The 19,070-nt window shown below is 35.5% G+C and overlaps 5 protein-coding genes across 10 annotated transcripts; 4 read left to right on the forward strand and 1 right to left on the reverse strand.

Moving 5' to 3' along the window:
- Nucleotides 1–123: 123 nt before the first annotated feature.
- On the reverse strand, nucleotides 124–15,236 carry LOC132195275 (FERM domain-containing protein 8). Of its 3 annotated transcripts, XM_059617295.1 has the most exons (12): nucleotides 14,953–15,236; nucleotides 13,170–13,262; nucleotides 2,039–2,564; nucleotides 1,818–1,985; nucleotides 1,591–1,756; nucleotides 1,372–1,533; nucleotides 1,126–1,314; nucleotides 945–1,074; nucleotides 734–892; nucleotides 577–682; nucleotides 418–522; nucleotides 124–349 (listed from the first exon to the last, which is right to left on the reverse strand). In XM_059617295.1, exons 3-12 carry the CDS (start codon nucleotides 2,553–2,555, stop codon nucleotides 306–308), a joined length of 1,746 nt encoding a protein of 581 aa, XP_059473278.1. In that variant the 5' UTR covers nucleotides 2,556–2,564; nucleotides 13,170–13,262; nucleotides 14,953–15,236; the 3' UTR covers nucleotides 124–305. The 3 variants fall into 3 exon arrangements, with proteins under 3 accessions (XP_059473278.1, XP_059473359.1, XP_059473196.1); XM_059617376.1 differs by lacking the exon at nucleotides 13,170–13,262; XM_059617213.1 differs by lacking the exons at nucleotides 13,170–13,262; nucleotides 14,953–15,236 and adding an exon at nucleotides 2,731–2,982.
- On the forward strand, nucleotides 3,586–5,343 carry LOC132192807 (ice nucleation protein-like). Its single transcript, XM_059612954.1, has 4 exons — nucleotides 3,586–3,768; nucleotides 4,117–4,246; nucleotides 4,303–5,267; nucleotides 5,332–5,343. The coding sequence occupies exons 1-4, from the start codon at nucleotides 3,727–3,729 to the stop codon at nucleotides 5,341–5,343; spliced, it is 1,149 nt and encodes a 382-aa protein (XP_059468937.1). The 5' UTR covers nucleotides 3,586–3,726.
- Nucleotides 5,308–7,118, forward strand: LOC132195700 (uncharacterized). The gene is made up of 7 exons (XM_059617868.1): nucleotides 5,308–5,594; nucleotides 5,653–5,853; nucleotides 5,925–5,960; nucleotides 6,020–6,143; nucleotides 6,204–6,295; nucleotides 6,356–6,371; nucleotides 6,431–7,118. The coding sequence occupies exons 1-7, from the start codon at nucleotides 5,349–5,351 to the stop codon at nucleotides 6,958–6,960; spliced, it is 1,245 nt and encodes a 414-aa protein (XP_059473851.1). The 5' UTR covers nucleotides 5,308–5,348; the 3' UTR covers nucleotides 6,961–7,118.
- LOC132195043 (uncharacterized) lies at nucleotides 8,903–14,124 on the forward strand. 3 transcript variants are annotated; one of them, XM_059616791.1, is made up of 25 exons: nucleotides 8,903–8,947; nucleotides 9,005–9,059; nucleotides 9,390–9,499; nucleotides 9,556–9,740; nucleotides 9,795–10,203; nucleotides 10,279–10,311; nucleotides 10,380–10,413; nucleotides 10,470–10,534; nucleotides 10,591–10,690; nucleotides 10,747–10,991; nucleotides 11,068–11,133; nucleotides 11,185–11,227; nucleotides 11,287–11,363; nucleotides 11,423–11,519; nucleotides 11,587–11,816; nucleotides 11,881–11,959; nucleotides 12,235–12,287; nucleotides 12,337–12,372; nucleotides 12,430–12,550; nucleotides 12,617–12,726; nucleotides 12,779–12,838; nucleotides 12,945–12,981; nucleotides 13,038–13,111; nucleotides 13,165–13,264; nucleotides 13,729–14,124. In XM_059616791.1, the coding sequence occupies exons 1-25, from the start codon at nucleotides 8,909–8,911 to the stop codon at nucleotides 13,947–13,949; spliced, it is 2,679 nt and encodes an 892-aa protein (XP_059472774.1). In that variant the 5' UTR covers nucleotides 8,903–8,908; the 3' UTR covers nucleotides 13,950–14,124. The 3 variants fall into 3 exon arrangements, with proteins under 3 accessions (XP_059472774.1, XP_059472858.1, XP_059472945.1); XM_059616875.1 differs by having other exon boundaries at nucleotides 13,762–14,124; XM_059616962.1 differs by having other exon boundaries at nucleotides 8,944–9,047.
- Nucleotides 15,237–15,332: 96 nt separating the features above from the next.
- Nucleotides 15,333–18,923, forward strand: LOC132205276 (mismatch repair endonuclease PMS2). 2 transcript variants are annotated; one of them, XM_059634237.1, is made up of 13 exons: nucleotides 15,333–15,424; nucleotides 15,608–15,731; nucleotides 15,790–15,949; nucleotides 16,011–16,219; nucleotides 16,271–16,413; nucleotides 16,465–16,723; nucleotides 16,783–16,950; nucleotides 17,006–17,477; nucleotides 17,528–17,901; nucleotides 17,971–18,119; nucleotides 18,180–18,280; nucleotides 18,333–18,580; nucleotides 18,637–18,923. In XM_059634237.1, exons 2-13 carry the CDS (start codon nucleotides 15,639–15,641, stop codon nucleotides 18,766–18,768), a joined length of 2,508 nt encoding a protein of 835 aa, XP_059490220.1. In that variant the 5' UTR covers nucleotides 15,333–15,424; nucleotides 15,608–15,638; the 3' UTR covers nucleotides 18,769–18,923. The 2 variants fall into 2 exon arrangements, with proteins under 2 accessions (XP_059490220.1, XP_059490228.1); XM_059634245.1 differs by having other exon boundaries at nucleotides 15,361–15,469.
- The last annotated feature ends 147 nt before the right edge of the window (nucleotides 18,924–19,070 follow it).

Here is a 19,070-nt window from a genome sequence, read left to right on the forward strand (position 1 = left end):
ATATTATATGAAACGGTGTTAGTGCAATATAGAGGAGTAAGAGGAAATGAAGCTTCCTCAATTTTAGATAAATTTAAAATTGGAAAAACTGGAATTGATATAAATGATATAATAATATGATCATTGTTGAGAAATACCTCCACGTAAGAGGTTTATTGGACTAGCAGCACATTTTTTATTCATTTACATAATTATTTTTAATGAATAGAGGATCACATAATAATCAAACATTGATAATTTCATAGTAACACACAAGTTTAGGTTTGAACGTTTGTTTGTCCATACTTGGAGTAGTTCTCGTAATGTCAGTGACTGAAAGACCACGATCCCATTTGACCAATGCAACGACCTGCAATCGCAAATAATTTTTGTAGCGATTTTTATAGTCTTTTGATTTAGAATAAAAATAAAAATTACCATCATCGTCAAATGTTGCCAAGGTTAAGCGGCTGAGCTTGTTGCTGAGACAAGACTGAGGAGTTATTTCTCTCCGAACGGGTGTTCTCAACGGCGCATGGAGTTCTGTTTAATTGAAATAAATGCATATTTTTCAATTTACAAAGGAAGGTGAATTACCATCAGTGTCAGTGGCAGCATCAAATGTCCCTTTTTCTGCTTCCTCACTGGCTCTCTGCTTCAGTCGGTCAACGTAGGTTGAAATGAGGGCGTCCATCATTATAGCCTTATAATTTTAGTTGGTATTGATTGTTGATTTAAAAAAAAAGAGCCTTACTTGTTTGGAGAATACTTGTAAAATTTTTGACACCCTTGCTCCATTTTCGACGACCATGAATTGGATGAATAGGCACGGCAGGCAGTCAGGGCTGTCTTCCTGAGACGGCCGAGCGTACTCCCAGCTGAGTTCCTCGTATTTCAAACCCAGTAATATGGTCTAAAATTTCAGAAAAATTAAAATGAATAAATAATTAAAAAGAACAACATACACATTGAATTTCATCAATGACATAGACTCCTTTTTCGTTGACCGCAACCAGAACAGGAATATCTTGGTGTGTTATCAGCGATGTTAGCCCTCGGACGGGCTGCTCAATCTGCCCATTAAAAAATGCACTCCTGTGGAGATACAGAATTATTTTCACATTGTACTTATAAAAATTAACAAACCCGTAAAAAGGCAGCGCCCAACAAAATTCTAGGTATTTTCTAATCAACCGCTTGACCGGCGTTGCTGCCGGAACACTTTTGAACGCCTCCAGCAGCCTCACTTCAGGAGACCTTTTGCTGCTCACTGGCAACCAGGCCCAGCCTGCTGCCTTCCTCACGTGTGCTGGAAGAAAGTCTCCGTGCTGCTGTCTGAAAATTAATTATTTAATAAATAAGCAAAACAAAAAATAGATTTTAGATTTGCACCTGAAAAATTCAGGTGTGTGGTGGTGTGGGTCGTATGGTCCTAGTTCGATTCTAGCCTGCAGTCCTCCCAACATTATGTAATGCGAGACCTCACACGGGTATCTACCCTCCAGCACGTTGTACTTGGCCTCTTCGTAAAGTAGCTCAAGTACCTTTTGCTCCCTAAAAGCCAAAATTATAATAAATCAATCGATGAAATTTAGAATTTTTAAAAATTACTTGATTCGCTCTTCCTCCACTCTGGATAGAAAGACATTCCTCTGAAGAGCGATTCTTGGCTCGTCTCTTTCTTTTCGAGACTCGGACGCATCACTAAACCTGCTCAAAAGGTACTGCCAATTTTGCCTAACTTCTAAAGGCTTGTGGTTAGGCTTGAGTTGAATTTCTATTATCATAAATATAATCAATTAGAAATGCACTATTAGCAGATTAAAAATATGAATTACCTAATAGACCAGAGGTCATCCAGATTGAAAATACATCACTAGCGTTCCTAGGAAGTCCGAGCTGCTCTTCCTGCATGACCAAGGCAGTCAATTCTGAGGCCATTATTTGACGTGGCGCCTCCATTGACAAAACCACAGGCGAAAAGAGAAAAACTGCCATCTGAATAGCTTTAAAATAATAATAATTAGAGGCTGAAAATTAAATTTAAAAAAAAAAATACTTTTCTTTGGAGGAGGAATAGCCTTGTCATTGGCAAGCTGTTGTTGTTGCTGTTGTTGGCACTGCTGCTGAAGTTTGGCCACCAATTGTTCATTGATGGTTTGCGCATCAGGGTGCACCTGCTGCTGCTGCACACTGGGCGCCTGCGGGACAACCTGGTTCGCAACCTGCTGGGCAAGGCTGCGAGGGTCCCACTCACGTTCTTGGGTCATGGTGTTGTACGAAGCAAGGGGCTCTGCGGCGTACCTTTGCGCCAGGGCGTACATGGGGCCAGCGTCCTCGTACTGAGGGTCGCTGTTGATGTTGTAGTCACCACGGAGGTACTCGTCCCGAGCCCTCTCTCGCAGGTACTCGCTGTACTGATCCACCAGGTAGTCGGTGGTGGTTGTGGGATAGGGGGTCCGACGGCTGTAGTCCACTGGGATGACGGTGATGAACGTGCCCTGGGTCTGCGCGTCCGCGTCCGAGTGGCCACACCGATTGCTAAGCGAGTCCTCGCGACCGTCCACAGCAGCCATTCTTATCCGCTGAAAAAAAATAAAAATAAAATTACCTTTCTATGAATTAAAATTCAAAATTTTTAAATCGAGTTAGTTCAATACAAATATTTCATTATTCAATTTAAAAAAAAAAATATATCTTAAGACTTAAATTATACAAAAAAAGCTTTGCCCTATATTATATTATGCTCACATGTTCATTGAGGCTACTGGCAAGGCTGTGAGGCATTTTCGACTCCCGCGAGTCTGCCTTCACTCGAAACTTATCTCGGGAATCCAGGATGCCGAAATTGATTTTTCAATAATTGTCGGCAATAAATTTTAACTATACAGAAAGTGTTAATCTTTGTTTTGCTACTCTCTGTCTGCTAGATTCAGACTTCACTGCTGTTCACACAACGCTTTTTGTTTGTGGTTCTCTTCTCTCAACTATGGATTTTTCTTGGATGGATATTGCGTCTGCGCCCTCGGGTTGCAGCTCTACAACCCGTTTTTTTTGTCGTCGTCTTAAACGACCGCCAAAACGAGGATAGGATCAGATTATTGTCTGCTATGATTTTACAGATTTTACATACATCCACAATATTTTTTTAGTATAAAAACATATGTAAGGAAAAATCATAACATACTATAATAATAAAACCAGTTAAAAATATGAAAGCGCAGACGATAATAATAATTTCTCTATTCCCAATAATGCAGTGGCAAATAGAGCATCAAACTGATTACTGATCAAACTAATTATTTTCTAGCTCTAAAACTTTTCAAAATTATTGAAAAATAATATTTTTTTTTGGAAAAAAAATATTTACCTAGGAAAATTAATGATGGCATAAGTAAAAAAAGACTGCAATATAAATATCAAGATTGTAATTTGGACAATTATAATAAACTAAAAAATTCTGCGCCTGTCACAGCGTGTCATGAAGTTTTACGAAAATATGGCAGTGAGATTTTAAATTAAAGGTGAGAAAAGATAAATTTTAGAGTCCAAGAAATTTCCTATGTTACACGTACCAAGGAAAAGATAAAATTGTAAAATATTACCCGTAGAGGCATTATAATATATATGATCATATACCCTCCATACAGCTAATTTGGCACGCAATGGAAGTTAATGAGTTTGCATATAAAAGGGCATCACGAGCGAATGCCCACCACATAATTATTACACACTTTGTTGGCAACGATGCGGTATCTCATCTATCTTCTGATCGTCTTCGCGATTCAGGTAAAATAAGTTTCTTAATTTCATTATTTGCAAATGGGGCTCGTAGCAATGAGTTAGTTACATTGTGGTAATGGCTCACAAAACAATATAGATAAATATAAAATTTTATAGAAATTCTAAAAGCGGCTAATTTTTCAAGTCAATTTCGTTTATAAATTTTAATTAATGGGAAATTAGTTTTAACTTTTCGAAGTTATTGAAGGTTTCCTTGGAACACCACCAAGTGTTCCACCACCAATAATGACTTTATTTTTTTTCTTATTAAAAAAGTGTATAAAAAATTTTGTGTGTCTGATAAAAAAATTATATTTAAAATAGTGGGATAAGTATAAAAAATCTCTTTGATAGATTTCAGCAAGCGATATCTTGTCTTGGTCGAACAATACAAATGAATCAAAAAGGCAAGACGTGATTGGAAAAGCCTGGGCGGAGCATGCTGAGCTAATTTTAAAAGAGCGACCTTTAGATGTTGGAAGGAGTAAGCAATTGTGTACGTTTGTTTATTTTACAATTCTATTTAAACAAACAATCAAGGGTTCAAACGACAGCTGGTGTCTGATATATCCACCGATTCAACCACAATGGGCACCGATTCCACTACAACGGCCGGCACTGATTCAACTACAACGGCCGGCACTGATTCAACTACAACGGCCGTCACCGATTCAACTACAACAACCGGCACTGATTCAACTACAACGGCCGGCACTGATTCAACTACAACGGCCGGCACTGATTCAACAACAACGGCCGTCACCGATTCAACTACAACGGCCGTCACCGATTCAACTACAACAAACGGCACTGATTCAACTACAACGACTGTCACCGATTCAACTACAACGGCCGTCACCGATTCAACTACAACGGCCGTCACCGATTCCACTACCACGGCCGGCACCGATTCAACTACAGCGGCCGTCACCGATTCAACTACAACGGCCGTCACCGATTCAACTACAACGGCCGTCACCGATTCAACTACAACAACCGGCACTGATTCAAATACAACGGCCGTCACCGATTCAACTACAACGGCCGTCACCGATTCAACTACAACGGCCGTCACCGATTCAACTACAACGGCCGTCACCGATTCCACTACAACGGCCGGCACCGATTCCACTACAACGGCCGGCACCGATTCCACTACAACGGCCGTCACCGAATCAACTACAACGGCCGGCACTGATTCAACTACAAAGAAAGTCACAGATTCCACAACAACGGCCGGCACCGATTCAACTACAACGGCCGGCACTGATTCAACTGCAACGGCCACCGACTCTACTACAATTGGCACCGATTCAACTTTAACGGCCACCGTTTCAACTGCAGCGGCCACTGGTTCAACTACAACGGGCATCGATTCAACTTTAACGGCCACAATTTCAACTACAGCAGCGGCCACCGATTCAACTACAACGGCCGGCACTGATTCAACTGCAACGGCCACCCACTCTACTACAATTGGCACCGATTCAACTTTAACGGGCACCGTTTCAACTACAGCGGCCACTGGTTCAACTACAACGGGCACCGATTCAACTCTAACGGGAACAGGTTCAACTTTAACGGCCATGACTGTTTCAACTGCAAAAGCCACTGGTTCAACTACAACGGCCACCAATTCAAATACAACGGCCACGGGTTCAACTGCCATGGTCACCGGTTCAATTATAACGGCCAAAGTTTCGACTACAACGGCCGCCACCGCCATTGTTTCAACTACCAAAGTTTCAACAGCATTAATGACGCAAACAACAACTGGTACATCACCACTGTGCATAATTCAACCCAAAAATTGTCGGTCTAATAGTAACACGGTATAATCTTTCATCATTGTTGTCAGATATATTTTTTAAAGTATAAAAAAAAAAATAGAAAATGTTGAAGTGCTGTCGGCAACCACCTTTAACACTTGTTCCTTTCACTGGACTGGACACAGCATGTAAGGCTACTAAGGGTGCCCTTAAAGCGTTCAACACTTTTACGCTTAACAAGCAGCAGCGCTATGGCAACTCACTAGGGAACTCAATTCTTTTCGAAAGCTCAAAAGTTAAGAAGGTTTTGGGGAAGAAAGCTGTAAGTCTTACTATTGGAATGAAATTCATTTATAAATTTATTAACTAAATTAATACATCTAATATTTTCAGTGTTTTATAAACTGCTACTTGAAACAAAAAGGAGTTGTAAATATATTTTATTCACACGATCTATTATTTTCATTAATACAGTTATATATTTTTAGATGTCATCTGAATATGTTATTGACACGGCAAAGCTAACCGATTTCCTAACTGCTGCGCAAATTGACGCCACTTGGAGATCAAAACTTGCATCAGCAATATCTGATTGCCTGTCAATATTTGATAGTAAAATAATGAAAAACTCATGGTTCTCTATTCACTAATAACCCAAAATCGAAATTTCAGGTCTGAAAATTCCAGATTTTACTTCAAAAGGAGTCACGTGTCCTGGGAAGGCATTTCTAGTTGTCCAATGTGTACACCTCAAAGCAATTAGCGTAATTATACTTATTTTGAAAAGATAAAAAATTGAACATTTAAATTTCAACAACTTTCAGAGTTGCCCTCAAAAAGGTAATAATTTGCGTCCAAAATTGTATTATTTTCCATAGTAACATAATAATTTATTTCAGTGGAAACAAAAAAGTGCCAGAAAAAATACGATTTGTTCAACAGGTGCTCGTGTAACATTTTTAAGCAACAAGCTATGAATAAGAGACAGCAAATCAAAAAGAGAGTCAAATCGGGAAAAATCGTCAAGAAAGTAATTGAAAATGTGGGAAATAAGCTCACTATAGGTGACGCGATCAAAGTGAAAAAACAGAAGAAGAAAATGGTAAAATCTAAAAAAGTAAAAAACGCAATAGAGAAAGGAAAAAAGAGGAAAAGCGTTAAAAATGGGAAACAAGAAAGAAAGAAAAATTTCACAGCAAATAAAAAGCAGGAGGTCCAGGATGAAAATAACCGTCGGAAACATTTGAAACAAAAAGTGAAAGCTGAAAAAGAGATTGTACAGGATGAAGGAAAAAGTAGAAAGAGCAATAAAAAGTCCAATGCTAAAGGTGATGGAAAGAAGATGAGGCAAGGAGAGAGATTGACAAAAATGAAAAAGAAGAAGCTTGGAAAAAAGTCAGATGCATCCAGATTCAATTACTATGCTTAATCAAACAGGGAAGGCGAAACACTCGAGACAACCTGCGACCATCCATTGCTACGACGTCCGATTCTTTTAATCTTTTTATTCCCTTCCATTCGTATTTTTTTTTAAATTTTTTTATTTTTAAATGTATTATTGCTTTAAGATTTATGCAATAAATTCTTTCCTGCATTGAAAAAAATTGTTATCGAATTCTAATGGTTAACCAATTCAATCCTTTGTATTTTGATGGATTTAAGCTAAAACACTAATCACCTGCACTAGACTTCGTACTCGAAAATGCTACCATTAAAAAAAAACATATCCCGCCTGGCTAACGCAGAAAAATATGATTTTTTTATTGTTTAACAAATAACATTCAAGCAATGAGCCAATCCATGCAGCAGCCTTGGAACTCAGAATATTTTTATATTTATTGCAGCGTCATGAATATTAATAAATAATTTTTTTAATTGGTCGCGTCGGTCGCGAAAAACACAAATTTTCAGCTTTGTACTCCAGAAATAACAAAATCCAGGTTTCGGTCTTCAGAAAACTTCTTCAGAGAGACACTTGGTCTCACACTTAATCAACAACATAATTATGCGCGGACATGATAAATATGTTATAATTAACTAATTTGAAATTACAAAAAATTATTTCGATAAAGCAAAAACTGGAGCAGATGTATTTAATATATATTCTGGTCTTCAAAATAAAAAATCATAATAAATCGTCTACTAAAATCGATGATGAAAAAAATTTTATATTAAAAAATTATATAAAATTTTAAATGATGAAGAAAATAATATCCTCGTAAAAACTAAAAACAGAATTATTTGTGATTGCTAAATTTTAATTTCAATATCATCAAAAAAGGGAAACTAAAAGTTTGAGTTTTGCTTTTTTTTAAAATGTTATTTTTCATCAGGTTTATAACAGCAGTTCATAACATCCGTTCTAGGATGGCCGCGAAACAAATGTACAGCATTATTTGTACCCTGGTGCGTTAGATCCGTTTTCCGTTTGAGGCTCAATATGACAAGGCATGAAATATTATGCGCACGTTAAAATTTTTTGTTTCATTTCAATTCAATTCCACCATTTCACTAGATCTTTGCTTTTATATAATATTGGCAACAAAAGGCCAAAAAAATTCAGTTAAAGATTTATTTTTGAGCAGCTAGGGGCAGTTTTATTTATTGTTAGATAATATGGTAATGCGATGCTTATAACAGTCACTTCATTACATGAATAATTATTGTGCTTTTATTTTGGATTTCAGGGAAATGAACCCAATAAAACCAAAAAAATCATAACCCAGTTCATTACACCCACAGCCAGCTTCTATATGGTTCGTTTTCCAATCATAATGTAATAAAAAGAAAATTATGATCAATTATAATAAAACTTTAGATCTCTGAAAAAATATGCACTGTAATAACACGATTGGAATAGCATTAATGAAACATTGCAAAATAATATGTTCCAAATTTCCAGAACTTGAAAAACTTCAGGTTGATTCAATTAACTTTGTATAAAATGCATAGAGAAATTTTAGAACAGCCAAATTTTATCAGAAGGATATTAGTCAATATGAATTTAAAAAACATTAAAAACATAAATCACAAATTGTTGAAACGTTTCGACATACTTTAGAGGTGGAATTTCCACCATGAGTCGCTCTACTGTTATGTTGAATTAATTTGTGTGGTACAGCTCTACAAATTGAATGAAAAATTATAGCACAATATTCAGTTCTTTGCAATGAGTGAGGCCAATTTTTTAGTTGGCCATCAATTAACACGTCATTTATCAAAACTTGATTATCCGGGACAAATGTACAATTAATAGCAAAATTAATGTCCATTTTTAAATATTAGGTGGGGGCTTGTTCCAGTGATATCGCAGCCGGAAGCTTTCACCGTCATGTCCTGTTGGAAGGTTGACAAATTATTTATTAGATTTGCCAACTATGAATCTAGACAGGATTTTTATCCTAGCTCTAATTTTTGTAATGATCATTTCGCTCTTTATATTACACGTTGCAATATCAAGTTGAAATTTATAGATACTTTCGGCATGTCTTCTCAACGTAAACGCTGCAAGGAAAGGTCGCCAGAGGGGTATTAACTTACAATAGTTTTTAATTACATTGCTGAATTTCCATTTTTCTTACACTTTTTCTTCTTAATAAAAAATATTATAGTTATCATCAAATTTATATAGACGAAACGTATTTTAGATTCAAGATTTTGATAAAAAAAAATATGTAATTAAAATTTCTAGTCAAGTATTACTTATATTATTATACATATATGGACGTGTTTTCTCCTTTGATAGAATGCGCCTCGTGTTAATATAATTAACTCATATTTTGCTACTTATTTTTATGTCGATTGGCATAAAGTATTTTTTGTAGATTTGTAATTGTAATTATTTAAATTTAAATAAAGGTAAATCTTCAATTAGACTGCAAATAATCAAGTGCTGTGGAACCAGGTCTTGTACTGATGTTTCTAAAAGAAGTCGTTCAAATTCAACGTTACGGCATTTGGATACTAATGCATGTTATCCTGTACTTGTATATAGTATTATACTTATTTATTTGATTTAATTTAGATGACAAAAGTCATGATGACCACAGAGACCAATGAGATGAAAGATGATAGAGTTTCTGGCAAGGATCAAACTGAAAATGGGAGCGAGGCTCCTACATTGTCTGACTCAAGTACAGAACCCAATAACCAGGAAAAAATCACTGCAATGCAAGAATCTACGGAATCAAAGACATCTGCCAAGGATGCGTAAATTTAATTTTTGTAATTTATTGACAATTGAAACCGCAAAAAAAAAATAAGGAGCCAGCAAATTACAAATCAGCAGAGTGTTTCTACTATAGAAATGACGGCCTCAACCATTCTAAAAGAGGCGCCAACGTCAGTTACAACACTAGAAATTTCTGATTTCACGTCTTCTTTAAGAGGACAGTCATCAACAGTTCCTTCAACCATAATTGGTGATTTAACTAGCACCATAATGGAAACTTCCAGCACAATTGTAGAAACGACGCAGAGCAGCACCTCTACCATTTCAAGCTCTTCCACAAAAACCAATATTGCAACGACTACAATTCAACCATCTGTTTCCTCGACAATTAAAACTACTATAAAAGAAATTACAACTACAACGACTGCGCTAAAAACAACAACTATTATTACAACTACTACAACAAAAACAACTACTACAGTAACCACTACAACAACAACTGTAAGTGCGGTACCAGAGAGTACCTTACGAACTAAAAATTGTTTCTGATTATTAAATCTCACATTTACAATACAGGTGCCTCCAAAATGCGATTCTTTTGCTTTAGATGTAAATAAGTCGCGTCATATTTTATGTATAACTTTTTAATAAATTTTATATTATATTTTTAATTTAAGGCCAAGGCGTTTGCAGCTGATAAATCTCTGAAAGGTAGAACACATCATGTTCATTTTGTAGCTAATATATATTTTCCTGCATTCTTGTAGATGCTGATCAATATGGCTACTGGTTTAAATCGTGCGGCCTGCAATTTTTAATTGGAAAATCTTTGGTCTCTTTGACAGGACATTTAGAATAACATTTTTAAACAAAAAATACTTCATTAAGGTTAACTGGAAGGAAAATTTCATAAACTGCTCCAAAATCGGAATGGGGCCGATTTCTTTGGAAAACTCTACAATCCAAAATTGTTTCATCAAAACTATTAGTTGAAATTAGACATACAATAATAAATGAAAAAAAGAATAATACTTTTGCTTTAAGGTCAAGGTTGGCCATACGCATTAAACTTCTGGACTTCAGCGTACCGAGTCAACTCCACGACCTTTTCTTGGTGTACAAAACAAGGGACGTTGGAAGTAAAAATCCCTAAACCTCTCTGGGCTTTTCAACAACCAGATAATTTAAACGGCAATCAAAACTGTCTGCAAATCAGCGTCTCCAAGGCGAATTCATCTTTTTTACTATCAGATCGAGTTTGCGCTGATAAATTTTTTATGGCCTGTCAGGTAAAATCTATATAGAAAAAAATCTTAATTTCCTTATTATTATTTTCTAATTTATATTTAATTCATTGCAATTCAGGGTGTCACAACATCACCAGCAGTGTGCACAGTTCCGACGTGTCCAGATCTGCCGTGCGAAAAAAACGTGATCATTAAAGCATCCAATTTTCTTTTTACTAATTACAATCTATATCAGATGTCGATGTTCATAAATTCTACACAAGGGACGTACTTGTCAGGTTTTTTGCCTCATCAATCATAAAAATTAGATTGATCAATATCACATTATATTTTCAAGGGCGCAGCCAAATCGGACAGTGGTTCAGTCTGAATGGACGCACATACATGTTCAGCTATAGCTTTGTCACAAAAAATGTCAGATAAATAAATTATTACAATAAAAAAAAATATTTATATTTGCTAGCAAATATTAGTACAATGATGCCGCTCAAGAGTGCTGCCAAAGAGGAATGACTCTACTTAGTCTTGAGCGCAAAGACAAATATGACACAGTGATCAAAGCAATTAAAAGTATTAACATGGAGAGCAAAAATAATATACTGAACACCGAACACTGTCTATTAAAAAATACCCGTAGCGTTAAACTCTACAGGAGATTATTATTGGACATCAGGAACTGACAACGGTTGTGAATCAAAATTTGGATTCTGTACAGTTAAAAGGCTCTTGAGAAGCGACGCAATTTGGGCACCTGGACAGCCGGACAACGCTAATGGCAATGAGAATGTGCTCGCGGTTTTCTTGAACACCACTCACGCACAGCTATTTGATTTTAACGAGGGACAGAATTTTAGATTCATATGTGAAGTACAAAGTTTAAAATATTTTCACCTGGGCTCAATAAAAAAATATATGTCAATCATGTATCTAGGCCCGCGAGATAATAAACGCAACGTCAGGAGGACGAGCCGTCAGCGATGAATGTGCTATAATATACAACGTCGTGCAAAGTAAGTAAAGCTTAATGAGCGCTTCATATATTTATTTTAATGAAAAAAATATTTTAATATCATTTATCAATACATGCATTTCAAAATGAAAAACTTTCACTGCTCTTTTTTCAATCATTGCAAGAGATTAATTGGCTCTATTTTAATTGAAACAAATTTAAACTTTTTTTCTTCGCATAAAAACGTTTTTATGTTAAATTGAAAAAAAAATGTTTTTTTTTTTAAATTAAAAACGAATGTCTAATTATTATATATCCATTCTTCTGTTCTTGCAGAAGAAATTGACGAGCTTCTTAATAATACATTGAAGTTGGATGTTCGTCTTAAGGTATTTTTTAATTGATCGAGATAAAGAAAATAATCTGAATTTTTGACAGTGCTTTCTGAGGTGTATTGGAGAACAATATGGACTGGCAAGATCCCTTCAGAGCCTGGTCATGCAACGCTTTTAAATTCTAATCCAATTTTAGATCATAAATGGAAAATACATAGACAACACGATCATGGCATTATTGGAGGAGATGGCTGGTGGAAATATGAACGACCTAATTAAGAATGTGGCCGTTGCAAATGAATGTGGAAAAACACCGAGTATGATTAATATACTTCCATTTTATATTTCTTGTTAGTTGGTTTTTTTTTTTTTTTTTTTGCTAGCCGGAATGGACGAATGCGATATGGCAGCAGAAATAATTAGGTGCAGCTATGAGAAGTCCCCAGACGTTTTAAGAGCAGTGATTACAGCTGTGGACGTTGCAACAACCATTGTAAATTAGCAATAATTAAATATTGATATGGTTCTATAATTGGGCTCAAAAGCAAAAATATGCTAATCCACCAGAAGATGTATGCCCACCCACAACAGGATATGCAGTCAATGTAATATTTTTTATAATATAACTTTATAACTTGATAATTATAAGAAAAAATCAATCTATATATTTTGTTCCGAGAGCAATTTATAATTGAAACTATAATTCAACAGACAGACCTGCTTACTAAGATAAGAAATTGCAAGGGTCGTAAGTCTTAATGATTATTTGTTTAATTTAGAAGCGGGACTAATTTAAAATAAAAGAACGATTATGCTCACTGCAAGAGGGCTACGTTTTTGCAGCCTGTGGCAAAACATGGCTACATCGAATGCTTCTTGTATGCGCAGCGAGTGAAGACAGAATGATAAAAGTAAAATAAATTTGTTTTAGGTTACCTTTAATGAAGCATTCGAGGTGTGTGACGGCGTTGGAATGAAAGTGGCCTCAATAGGTAGTCAGGATGAATTGGAATGCATTTTCAATAGTTTCTGTAAGTTAATTGAATTTTTTAATTTATATCAAGCATTATGAAATTTCTAATAAATATGCTAAATTTTTTGAAAATCATTAGGTAGAATATGGCCTTTCTAAATACATAACTTCAAATGAGAACTTCTTGTCCACATTTTTTCCCTTGATTATCTTTTTCACTATTTAACAGAGCTGTAGACTCAAACATGATCAATTTAAAAATTAATGAAAACAATTGAATCTTCAGTAAAAATTATTGTTGTTAATTTTTCCACAAAAAATTATCCAATTTTCTTAAAAAAATTATGAAAGATTTCAATATGCACATGACGGATTAGATGGGGCAACCAAAAATAGTAATGAATTTGCCTCTCCCTCTGAAGATAACTTTTGCAATTATTATGTCACATTGTTCTTTCTAATAATTTGTTATTATTTTTAATTTTTTTAAATGTTCAATAATTTAAAAATACTTTTACATAGTCCATCCGAAAACATTCTTGAATGCATGGATAGGTGCCTATGACCAAAACGGTGACGGCTTCATTCGTTGGTGTTCATCTAACTCGACCTTTACCGCCCAAGGCTACAGTGGAGCAATTTTTGGACAAATTGGAGTCGGTGGCGCATACACTATAATCGTGGCAAAGAGGCAGCTTAAATTTTATGATTCAAGTTCATACGCCAGTACACTCTGTAATTGATGTTTACAACATCTTTTCTAAAAATTTCAATAAGGGGAGTGTGAAATTGAATATTCTGAGGTTTTATGTTAATTTATAACCATATAAATTCATCACCAAATCACCAAATAATGATTTCATGTAAATTTTTATCAAACCAGGCAGTTATGGAAATTTTCTTTATAATAAAAATTAAACTGCAAACAGCAAAAAATAAATAAAAATTGATTTGATTGGAAAGAAATATTTTATTTTTTTGAAACTTCATTCTTAAGGACGTAAATTTTCTTCTTGACAAGAAATCTAATGAAATTTATTATTTTATAATCAAATGAATATCTTGAAAATACACATTCCGAATATTTTTAATTTTGAACCGAGTGATTTGTTTTCAGAAATGAAATGAGAGCCTAATACAATCATGAAATACGAAATATTAAAAACAAAATTATAAAAATTTCTTATTTAGAGTACAATGAAATTGTTTTTAAAACATGCTTTTACTACAGCCATATAGGAAAGTTTTAATTATGTGCCATGCACCACCATGCATAATCAATTAATTGTTGAATTAAAAATTACGCAAATTATTATAATTTTGAAATAGTCAAAACAGGCATATGATTAGGGTTTTTTCTTCTAATTAAAATGCATTATTATGTGCGCATATAAGTTTAAGATTGGGATTGGATTCATCAAAATTTCAAGTGAGATTTTTTGCATCATATTATTTTTTATAGTTACCTTTTGACGCCAAAAATTTGAATAATAAATAAATAAGTAATAAAAAAACAGGGATGAAATTGAAATGAATTGTATGTTATACTTTTTTATCCATTTAAGAATCCTAAAATTCAAAGGTTTCGTTATACCAAAGAAAATAATGGAAAAGTTGTAAAGGTGTTTCAACTTAAAAAATTCATCTAAACCTCTATGCTAAGTCGCCGTGTGTAAAAATAATACGATTCAGGAGGCTTTAGAGGATTCTCTCCTATTGAAAAAATTTATATTGTGTATCTCTTACCTCGCTTGGTTCCGATGTTCTGACTTAATTCTGCGAGCAGTGCGATCGTGCGGTCCATAGTGCGAGTGACCTGAGACCTGAGTGACCTGACTCAAGGGTTCTGTAAAACACGTTCATGACCCCACGTGAAATCGAAACAACAACGTTCGATTCTCGAATAAAGCCAAGAGACACAGACACTCCACAATTCCACAGATTTTGAGAACTTTTTCTCCCTCGTCCATTACGAAAAAACTTCGTACAAAAATACGTAATAAATATTTTTGCTCTTTTGCTCTCCGCTCTCCTCGCGACCTCCGCCCAACAAAACTGATCCTCCTCCTTTTAACAACGCGCGCCGTGGTCACGTGACTGAATTGTTTTCCTTTTCACCGCACCGCGTCAAAACAGCAGCAGAGGTTCGTCTGGGTCTGGGTTCTCTAGAGAGCAACAACTTTTTACTGTAGCAAACGAGCAAAACAAAACTCATGTGGTGAGGATACGCAGAGAGTATCAAAACGATTTTTGAAATTATTACGTATGCAAATCTTAAATTTTAGTCTTTTGGTAGATTTTCTGTACTGTGTTTGGAGGAAAAAATAATATTGCCTTCTCGAGAACCAGAGATTTTTGACTGTGTGTTTAAATTATCATCCCCCGTGTTTTCATTTCACAGGCCTATTATTTGCCTTTTGGGATAAAATATCATGGAAGAAAGTCAGCCAACTCCAACTATAGAGAAAGCAAAGGCAATTTCTGGACTTTCTTCAGATGTGGCCCATAAAATTTGCTCTGATCGGGTGAGAATAAAGAGACCACTGTTGAGGTTTTAATTTCAATAATATTATTTTCCTAAAGGTCATTGGTAGCATTGGAGTAGCTGTCAAAGAGTTAGTGGAGAACAGTCTCGACGCAGGAGCAACAAACATTACAGTGAGATTGAAGGGTCATGGTTTGGAAATGATCGAAGTTTCTGACAACGGCAAAGGCGTCAAGGAAATCGACTTTGAATCTCTAGGTTCGGCAATCTTAATATTTTTTCTTAACAATCAATATGATTGAATATTTTATACTTTCAGCCAAAAGCTTCCACACATCGAAGCTGAGTGAATTTTCTGACTTAGACGCCATCGGGACATTTGGTTTCCGAGGTGAGGCATTGAGCTCCCTGTGCCGAGTTTGCGATGGCCTTGAAGTGGTCACCAGACATGAAACTGCAGACTCTGCCATCAAATTGAAGTATGACGCTGCTGGTGACTTAGTGGAAAGGTGCCCTGTTGCCGGAGAGGTATTTTCTTTCTTCGTCAAATTATTCTAAAATTTAATTCTTAAATTTCAGACCACCGGTACTAAAGTTACGCTTAAAAATTTGTTCGGAACTTTGCCAGTCAGGAGAAAAATTTTTCAAGAGAAATCTCAAATCGAGTTCGCTAAAGCCCTTAACCTGCTGCAAGCCTATGGTATTATCTTAGATGGAGTGAAGTAATTTTATTATATTTTGTTGATAAACATAAACTAAATTTATTAAACTAGGCTTCAAGTATTTCATCAAGTAGCCGATGGCAAGGAGAGCAAAAACATGGCCCATTCTAATGGCACCAGTGTAAAAAACAACATGATCCAAATTCTAGGCCCTAAGTTAGTGCAGAATCTTCTGGAAATTCGTAGCAACGGAACTCACTCAAGCTTTGAAATTGAGGGTTTTATCAGTTCTTGTGCTCATGATAAAGGCCGAAGAGTTCCCGACAAGCAGTACTTTTACTTGAATCGAAGACCTGTTGATATGCCACAGGTAAAATATAGAATTTATTATTAAAGTTTTCAATTATTTATTTTTAAATTGAAATCTAGATATCAAAGTGCATCAATAATATCTACAAACAATTCAACAAACATCAGTTTCCTTTGGTAGTTCTTCATGTCACTACCAAAGTCACAGAATCTGTCGACGTTAATTTGGCACCCGACAAGCGAAGCGTTATAATTAGAGATCAAACGTCTCTGCTGTCTTTGGTTGAGGTACTAAATTTGAAAATAGTTCTATTGCTTTCAATTGACTAAATTTTCATTTCAGGACACATTGCTCAAACTTTATGAGGACATTCCAAGCGAGGTAGATCTCAGTAGCTCTATTTCAACAAAATGCAAAGAATCCAACAGCTTTTTTGAAAAATTTTCCTTGCAAAAGAGAGCCAGTGAGGCAACTCCGCCAGCAACTAAAAAGCCCCGATTTAATGTTTATGAATCTCCTTCGTTGAAGCTTGAAAGTTTCTTTTTCCGAATGCCTAAAAGGTCCATCACAGAGTCTGCAGAGGCCAAGATGCCACCTCCTCAGTCACCGTCCAGTTCTAAAGGTGCCAGCTTCAGCACAGAAAAACTACCTGCAGAAGACATTTGCATAGAGGAACCAAAATTTTCCGGATCAATAGGTGCTGGAGGCCGCTCAGAACCTATAGAGCACAAGACTGATTGTGATTTGGAGACTTCGGAAAGCCCTCTTGAAATGCAGGTGAAATCGCCAGAGACGAACAGTACTCCTAATACAGGTTGATTTTTAAAGTTTTATTTTCAGGATTAATCTCTTTTTTTTAAATAGGAAATCCATTAGCAAGATTCAAATTGTCGAGGAAATCTTCAAACGGAGGTGCTTCAAACTCTAACGAATCTAAAACTGACATAAGCTCCGCTAAAGATATAACTTTGAATTTTCTTCTTGAGTCTCTAAGTGGTTCTGGAGAAGCAGGAAGAAAGAAACCGAGTGCAGAAATAAAATTAGAGGAAGAAGGATCATCCTGTGACTTAAAACCTTTAGTAGCTAAAGAGGACCAAAGAGAATGTAAAGACTTAGTTGGCAAATCTACTGATCTTGTTCCATTGGGCCATACATTTACGGCCGGTCTGGATCCCAATAAGAGTAGGCTTGCTGAGGAAGAATTCAACAGGGTTTTTCAAAAAGGAGATTTCTTAAAGGTATTTTGTTAATAGGATTTACAGTAAACTGTAAATAACATTTATTAATTTTATTTTTTAAATATCCAGATGAAAATTATTGGCCAGTTCAATCTTGGGTTTATTATTGCAAGCCTAAACGACGACGTCTTTATCATCGATCAGCACGCATCAGATGAAAAATTCAATTTTGAGCGGCTTTGCAAAAATACAAAAATGAAGAGCCAGCGCCTAGTGCTGTAAGAATTTTAATCTCTGAATTTTCCCTACCATTAAAATTTCCATTTTTGTTCTTTTAGGCCCATGAAGTTGAATCTCAACGCCCCTCAAGAGTTAGTTTTCAACCACCACTCAAATGTGTTTAGGGAAAATGGGTACGAATTCAAGATCTGTGATACAGGTTATTATTTTAAGCGAATATTTTCTGCTGTATTTTAATTTCCAATTTAAAGCTCCTGCTGGTCAGAAGGTTCAGTTGACGGCTGTGCCATCTTTACTGCACGCAACCTTTGGACAGGATGATGTTCTTGATGTGATTTATCAGCTGCAAGATTCTCCATACAGCCAAATAAAGAGCAAAAGGGTTCGATCGATTCTTGCATCTAAAGCCTGCCGCTTTTCTGTAATGTTCGGAAAGTCAATGAGCCACTTTGGAATGAGGCGATTGGTTGAAAACATGGCAACGATGGATCAACCCTGGGTAAATAATTTAATCTCTAAAGTATAAACAATAAGTTATTAATAATTTTTCTTTAGAACTGCCCCCACGGGAGACCTACTATGCGGCATCTCTTCAATCACACGTTGCTTGCAAGTCAGTTCAGCAAGAACAGTGAAGTCGTTAAACAAAAACCAAATTTAGGAAAAATCAAGTTGATTAAACCTTAACATTCCCTGTTATTGTATTAATTTTTAGTACATTTTATAGTAGTTTTCTCATCAGCACCAATCCATGTTTTATTATTGCAAGTTTTAACTGTGTTATACATACATTTTATTATTTTGTATTTGTATCTTCAAATAAAAATTCGACTGCTTTATGATTTAAAAGAATTTTTAATTTAGGTAATTATTGTATAAAACATTACAAATTTGAAATTATAAAAAAATTTATTATCACATTATCAACTAAGCTTCTCTATACCAACACGCGCTCATCATAGGCGGCGCTCTTGTCTAAAACACGTGTG

The sequence above is a fragment of the Neocloeon triangulifer genome, unplaced genomic scaffold (assembly GCF_031216515.1).
Source record: "Neocloeon triangulifer isolate White Clay Creek 2 clone unplaced genomic scaffold, ASM3121651v1 ptg000001l, whole genome shotgun sequence".
Classification (NCBI taxonomy): Eukaryota; Metazoa; Arthropoda; class Insecta; order Ephemeroptera; family Baetidae; genus Neocloeon; species Neocloeon triangulifer.

What these genes read in the sequence shown, in the direction of transcription:
- LOC132195275 (XM_059617213.1), bottom strand. Translation starts at nt 2,766, where the DNA reads ATGCCTCACAGCCTTGCCAGTAGCCTCAATGAACAT. An exon ending in GATGACCTCTGGTCTATTAG is followed by an intron (nt 1,757 to 1,817) that starts GTAATTCATATT and finishes TTATGATAATAG; the next exon opens with AAATTCAACTCAAGCCTAAC. An exon ending in TACAAGTATTCTCCAAACAA is followed by an intron (nt 683 to 733) that starts GTAAGGCTCTTT and finishes TAAAATTATAAG; the next exon opens with GCTATAATGATGGACGCCCT.
- LOC132192807 (XM_059612954.1), top strand. Translation starts at nt 3,727, where the DNA reads ATGCGGTATCTCATCTATCTTCTGATCGTCTTCGCGATTCAG. An exon ending in TGATCGTCTTCGCGATTCAG is followed by an intron (nt 3,769 to 4,116) that starts GTAAAATAAGTT and finishes TCTCTTTGATAG; the next exon opens with ATTTCAGCAAGCGATATCTT. An exon ending in ACCTTTAGATGTTGGAAGGA is followed by an intron (nt 4,247 to 4,302) that starts GTAAGCAATTGT and finishes CAAACAATCAAG; the next exon opens with GGTTCAAACGACAGCTGGTG.
- LOC132195700 (XM_059617868.1), top strand. Translation starts at nt 5,349, where the DNA reads ATGACTGTTTCAACTGCAAAAGCCACTGGTTCAACTACAACGGCCACC. An exon ending in AGGTTTTGGGGAAGAAAGCT is followed by an intron (nt 5,854 to 5,924) that starts GTAAGTCTTACT and finishes TAATATTTTCAG; the next exon opens with TGTTTTATAAACTGCTACTT. An exon ending in TTGCCTGTCAATATTTGATA is followed by an intron (nt 6,144 to 6,203) that starts GTAAAATAATGA and finishes TCGAAATTTCAG; the next exon opens with GTCTGAAAATTCCAGATTTT.
- LOC132195043 (XM_059616791.1), top strand. Translation starts at nt 8,909, where the DNA reads ATGAATCTAGACAGGATTTTTATCCTAGCTCTAATTTTT. An exon ending in TTATCCTAGCTCTAATTTTT is followed by an intron (nt 8,948 to 9,004) that starts GTAATGATCATT and finishes TGAAATTTATAG; the next exon opens with ATACTTTCGGCATGTCTTCT. An exon ending in TAACCACTACAACAACAACT is followed by an intron (nt 10,204 to 10,278) that starts GTAAGTGCGGTA and finishes TTTACAATACAG; the next exon opens with GTGCCTCCAAAATGCGATTC.
- LOC132205276 (XM_059634237.1), top strand. Translation starts at nt 15,639, where the DNA reads ATGGAAGAAAGTCAGCCAACTCCAACTATAGAGAAAGCAAAGGCAATT. An exon ending in ATTATCTTAGATGGAGTGAA is followed by an intron (nt 16,414 to 16,464) that starts GTAATTTTATTA and finishes TTATTAAACTAG; the next exon opens with GCTTCAAGTATTTCATCAAG. An exon ending in GACCTGTTGATATGCCACAG is followed by an intron (nt 16,724 to 16,782) that starts GTAAAATATAGA and finishes ATTGAAATCTAG; the next exon opens with ATATCAAAGTGCATCAATAA.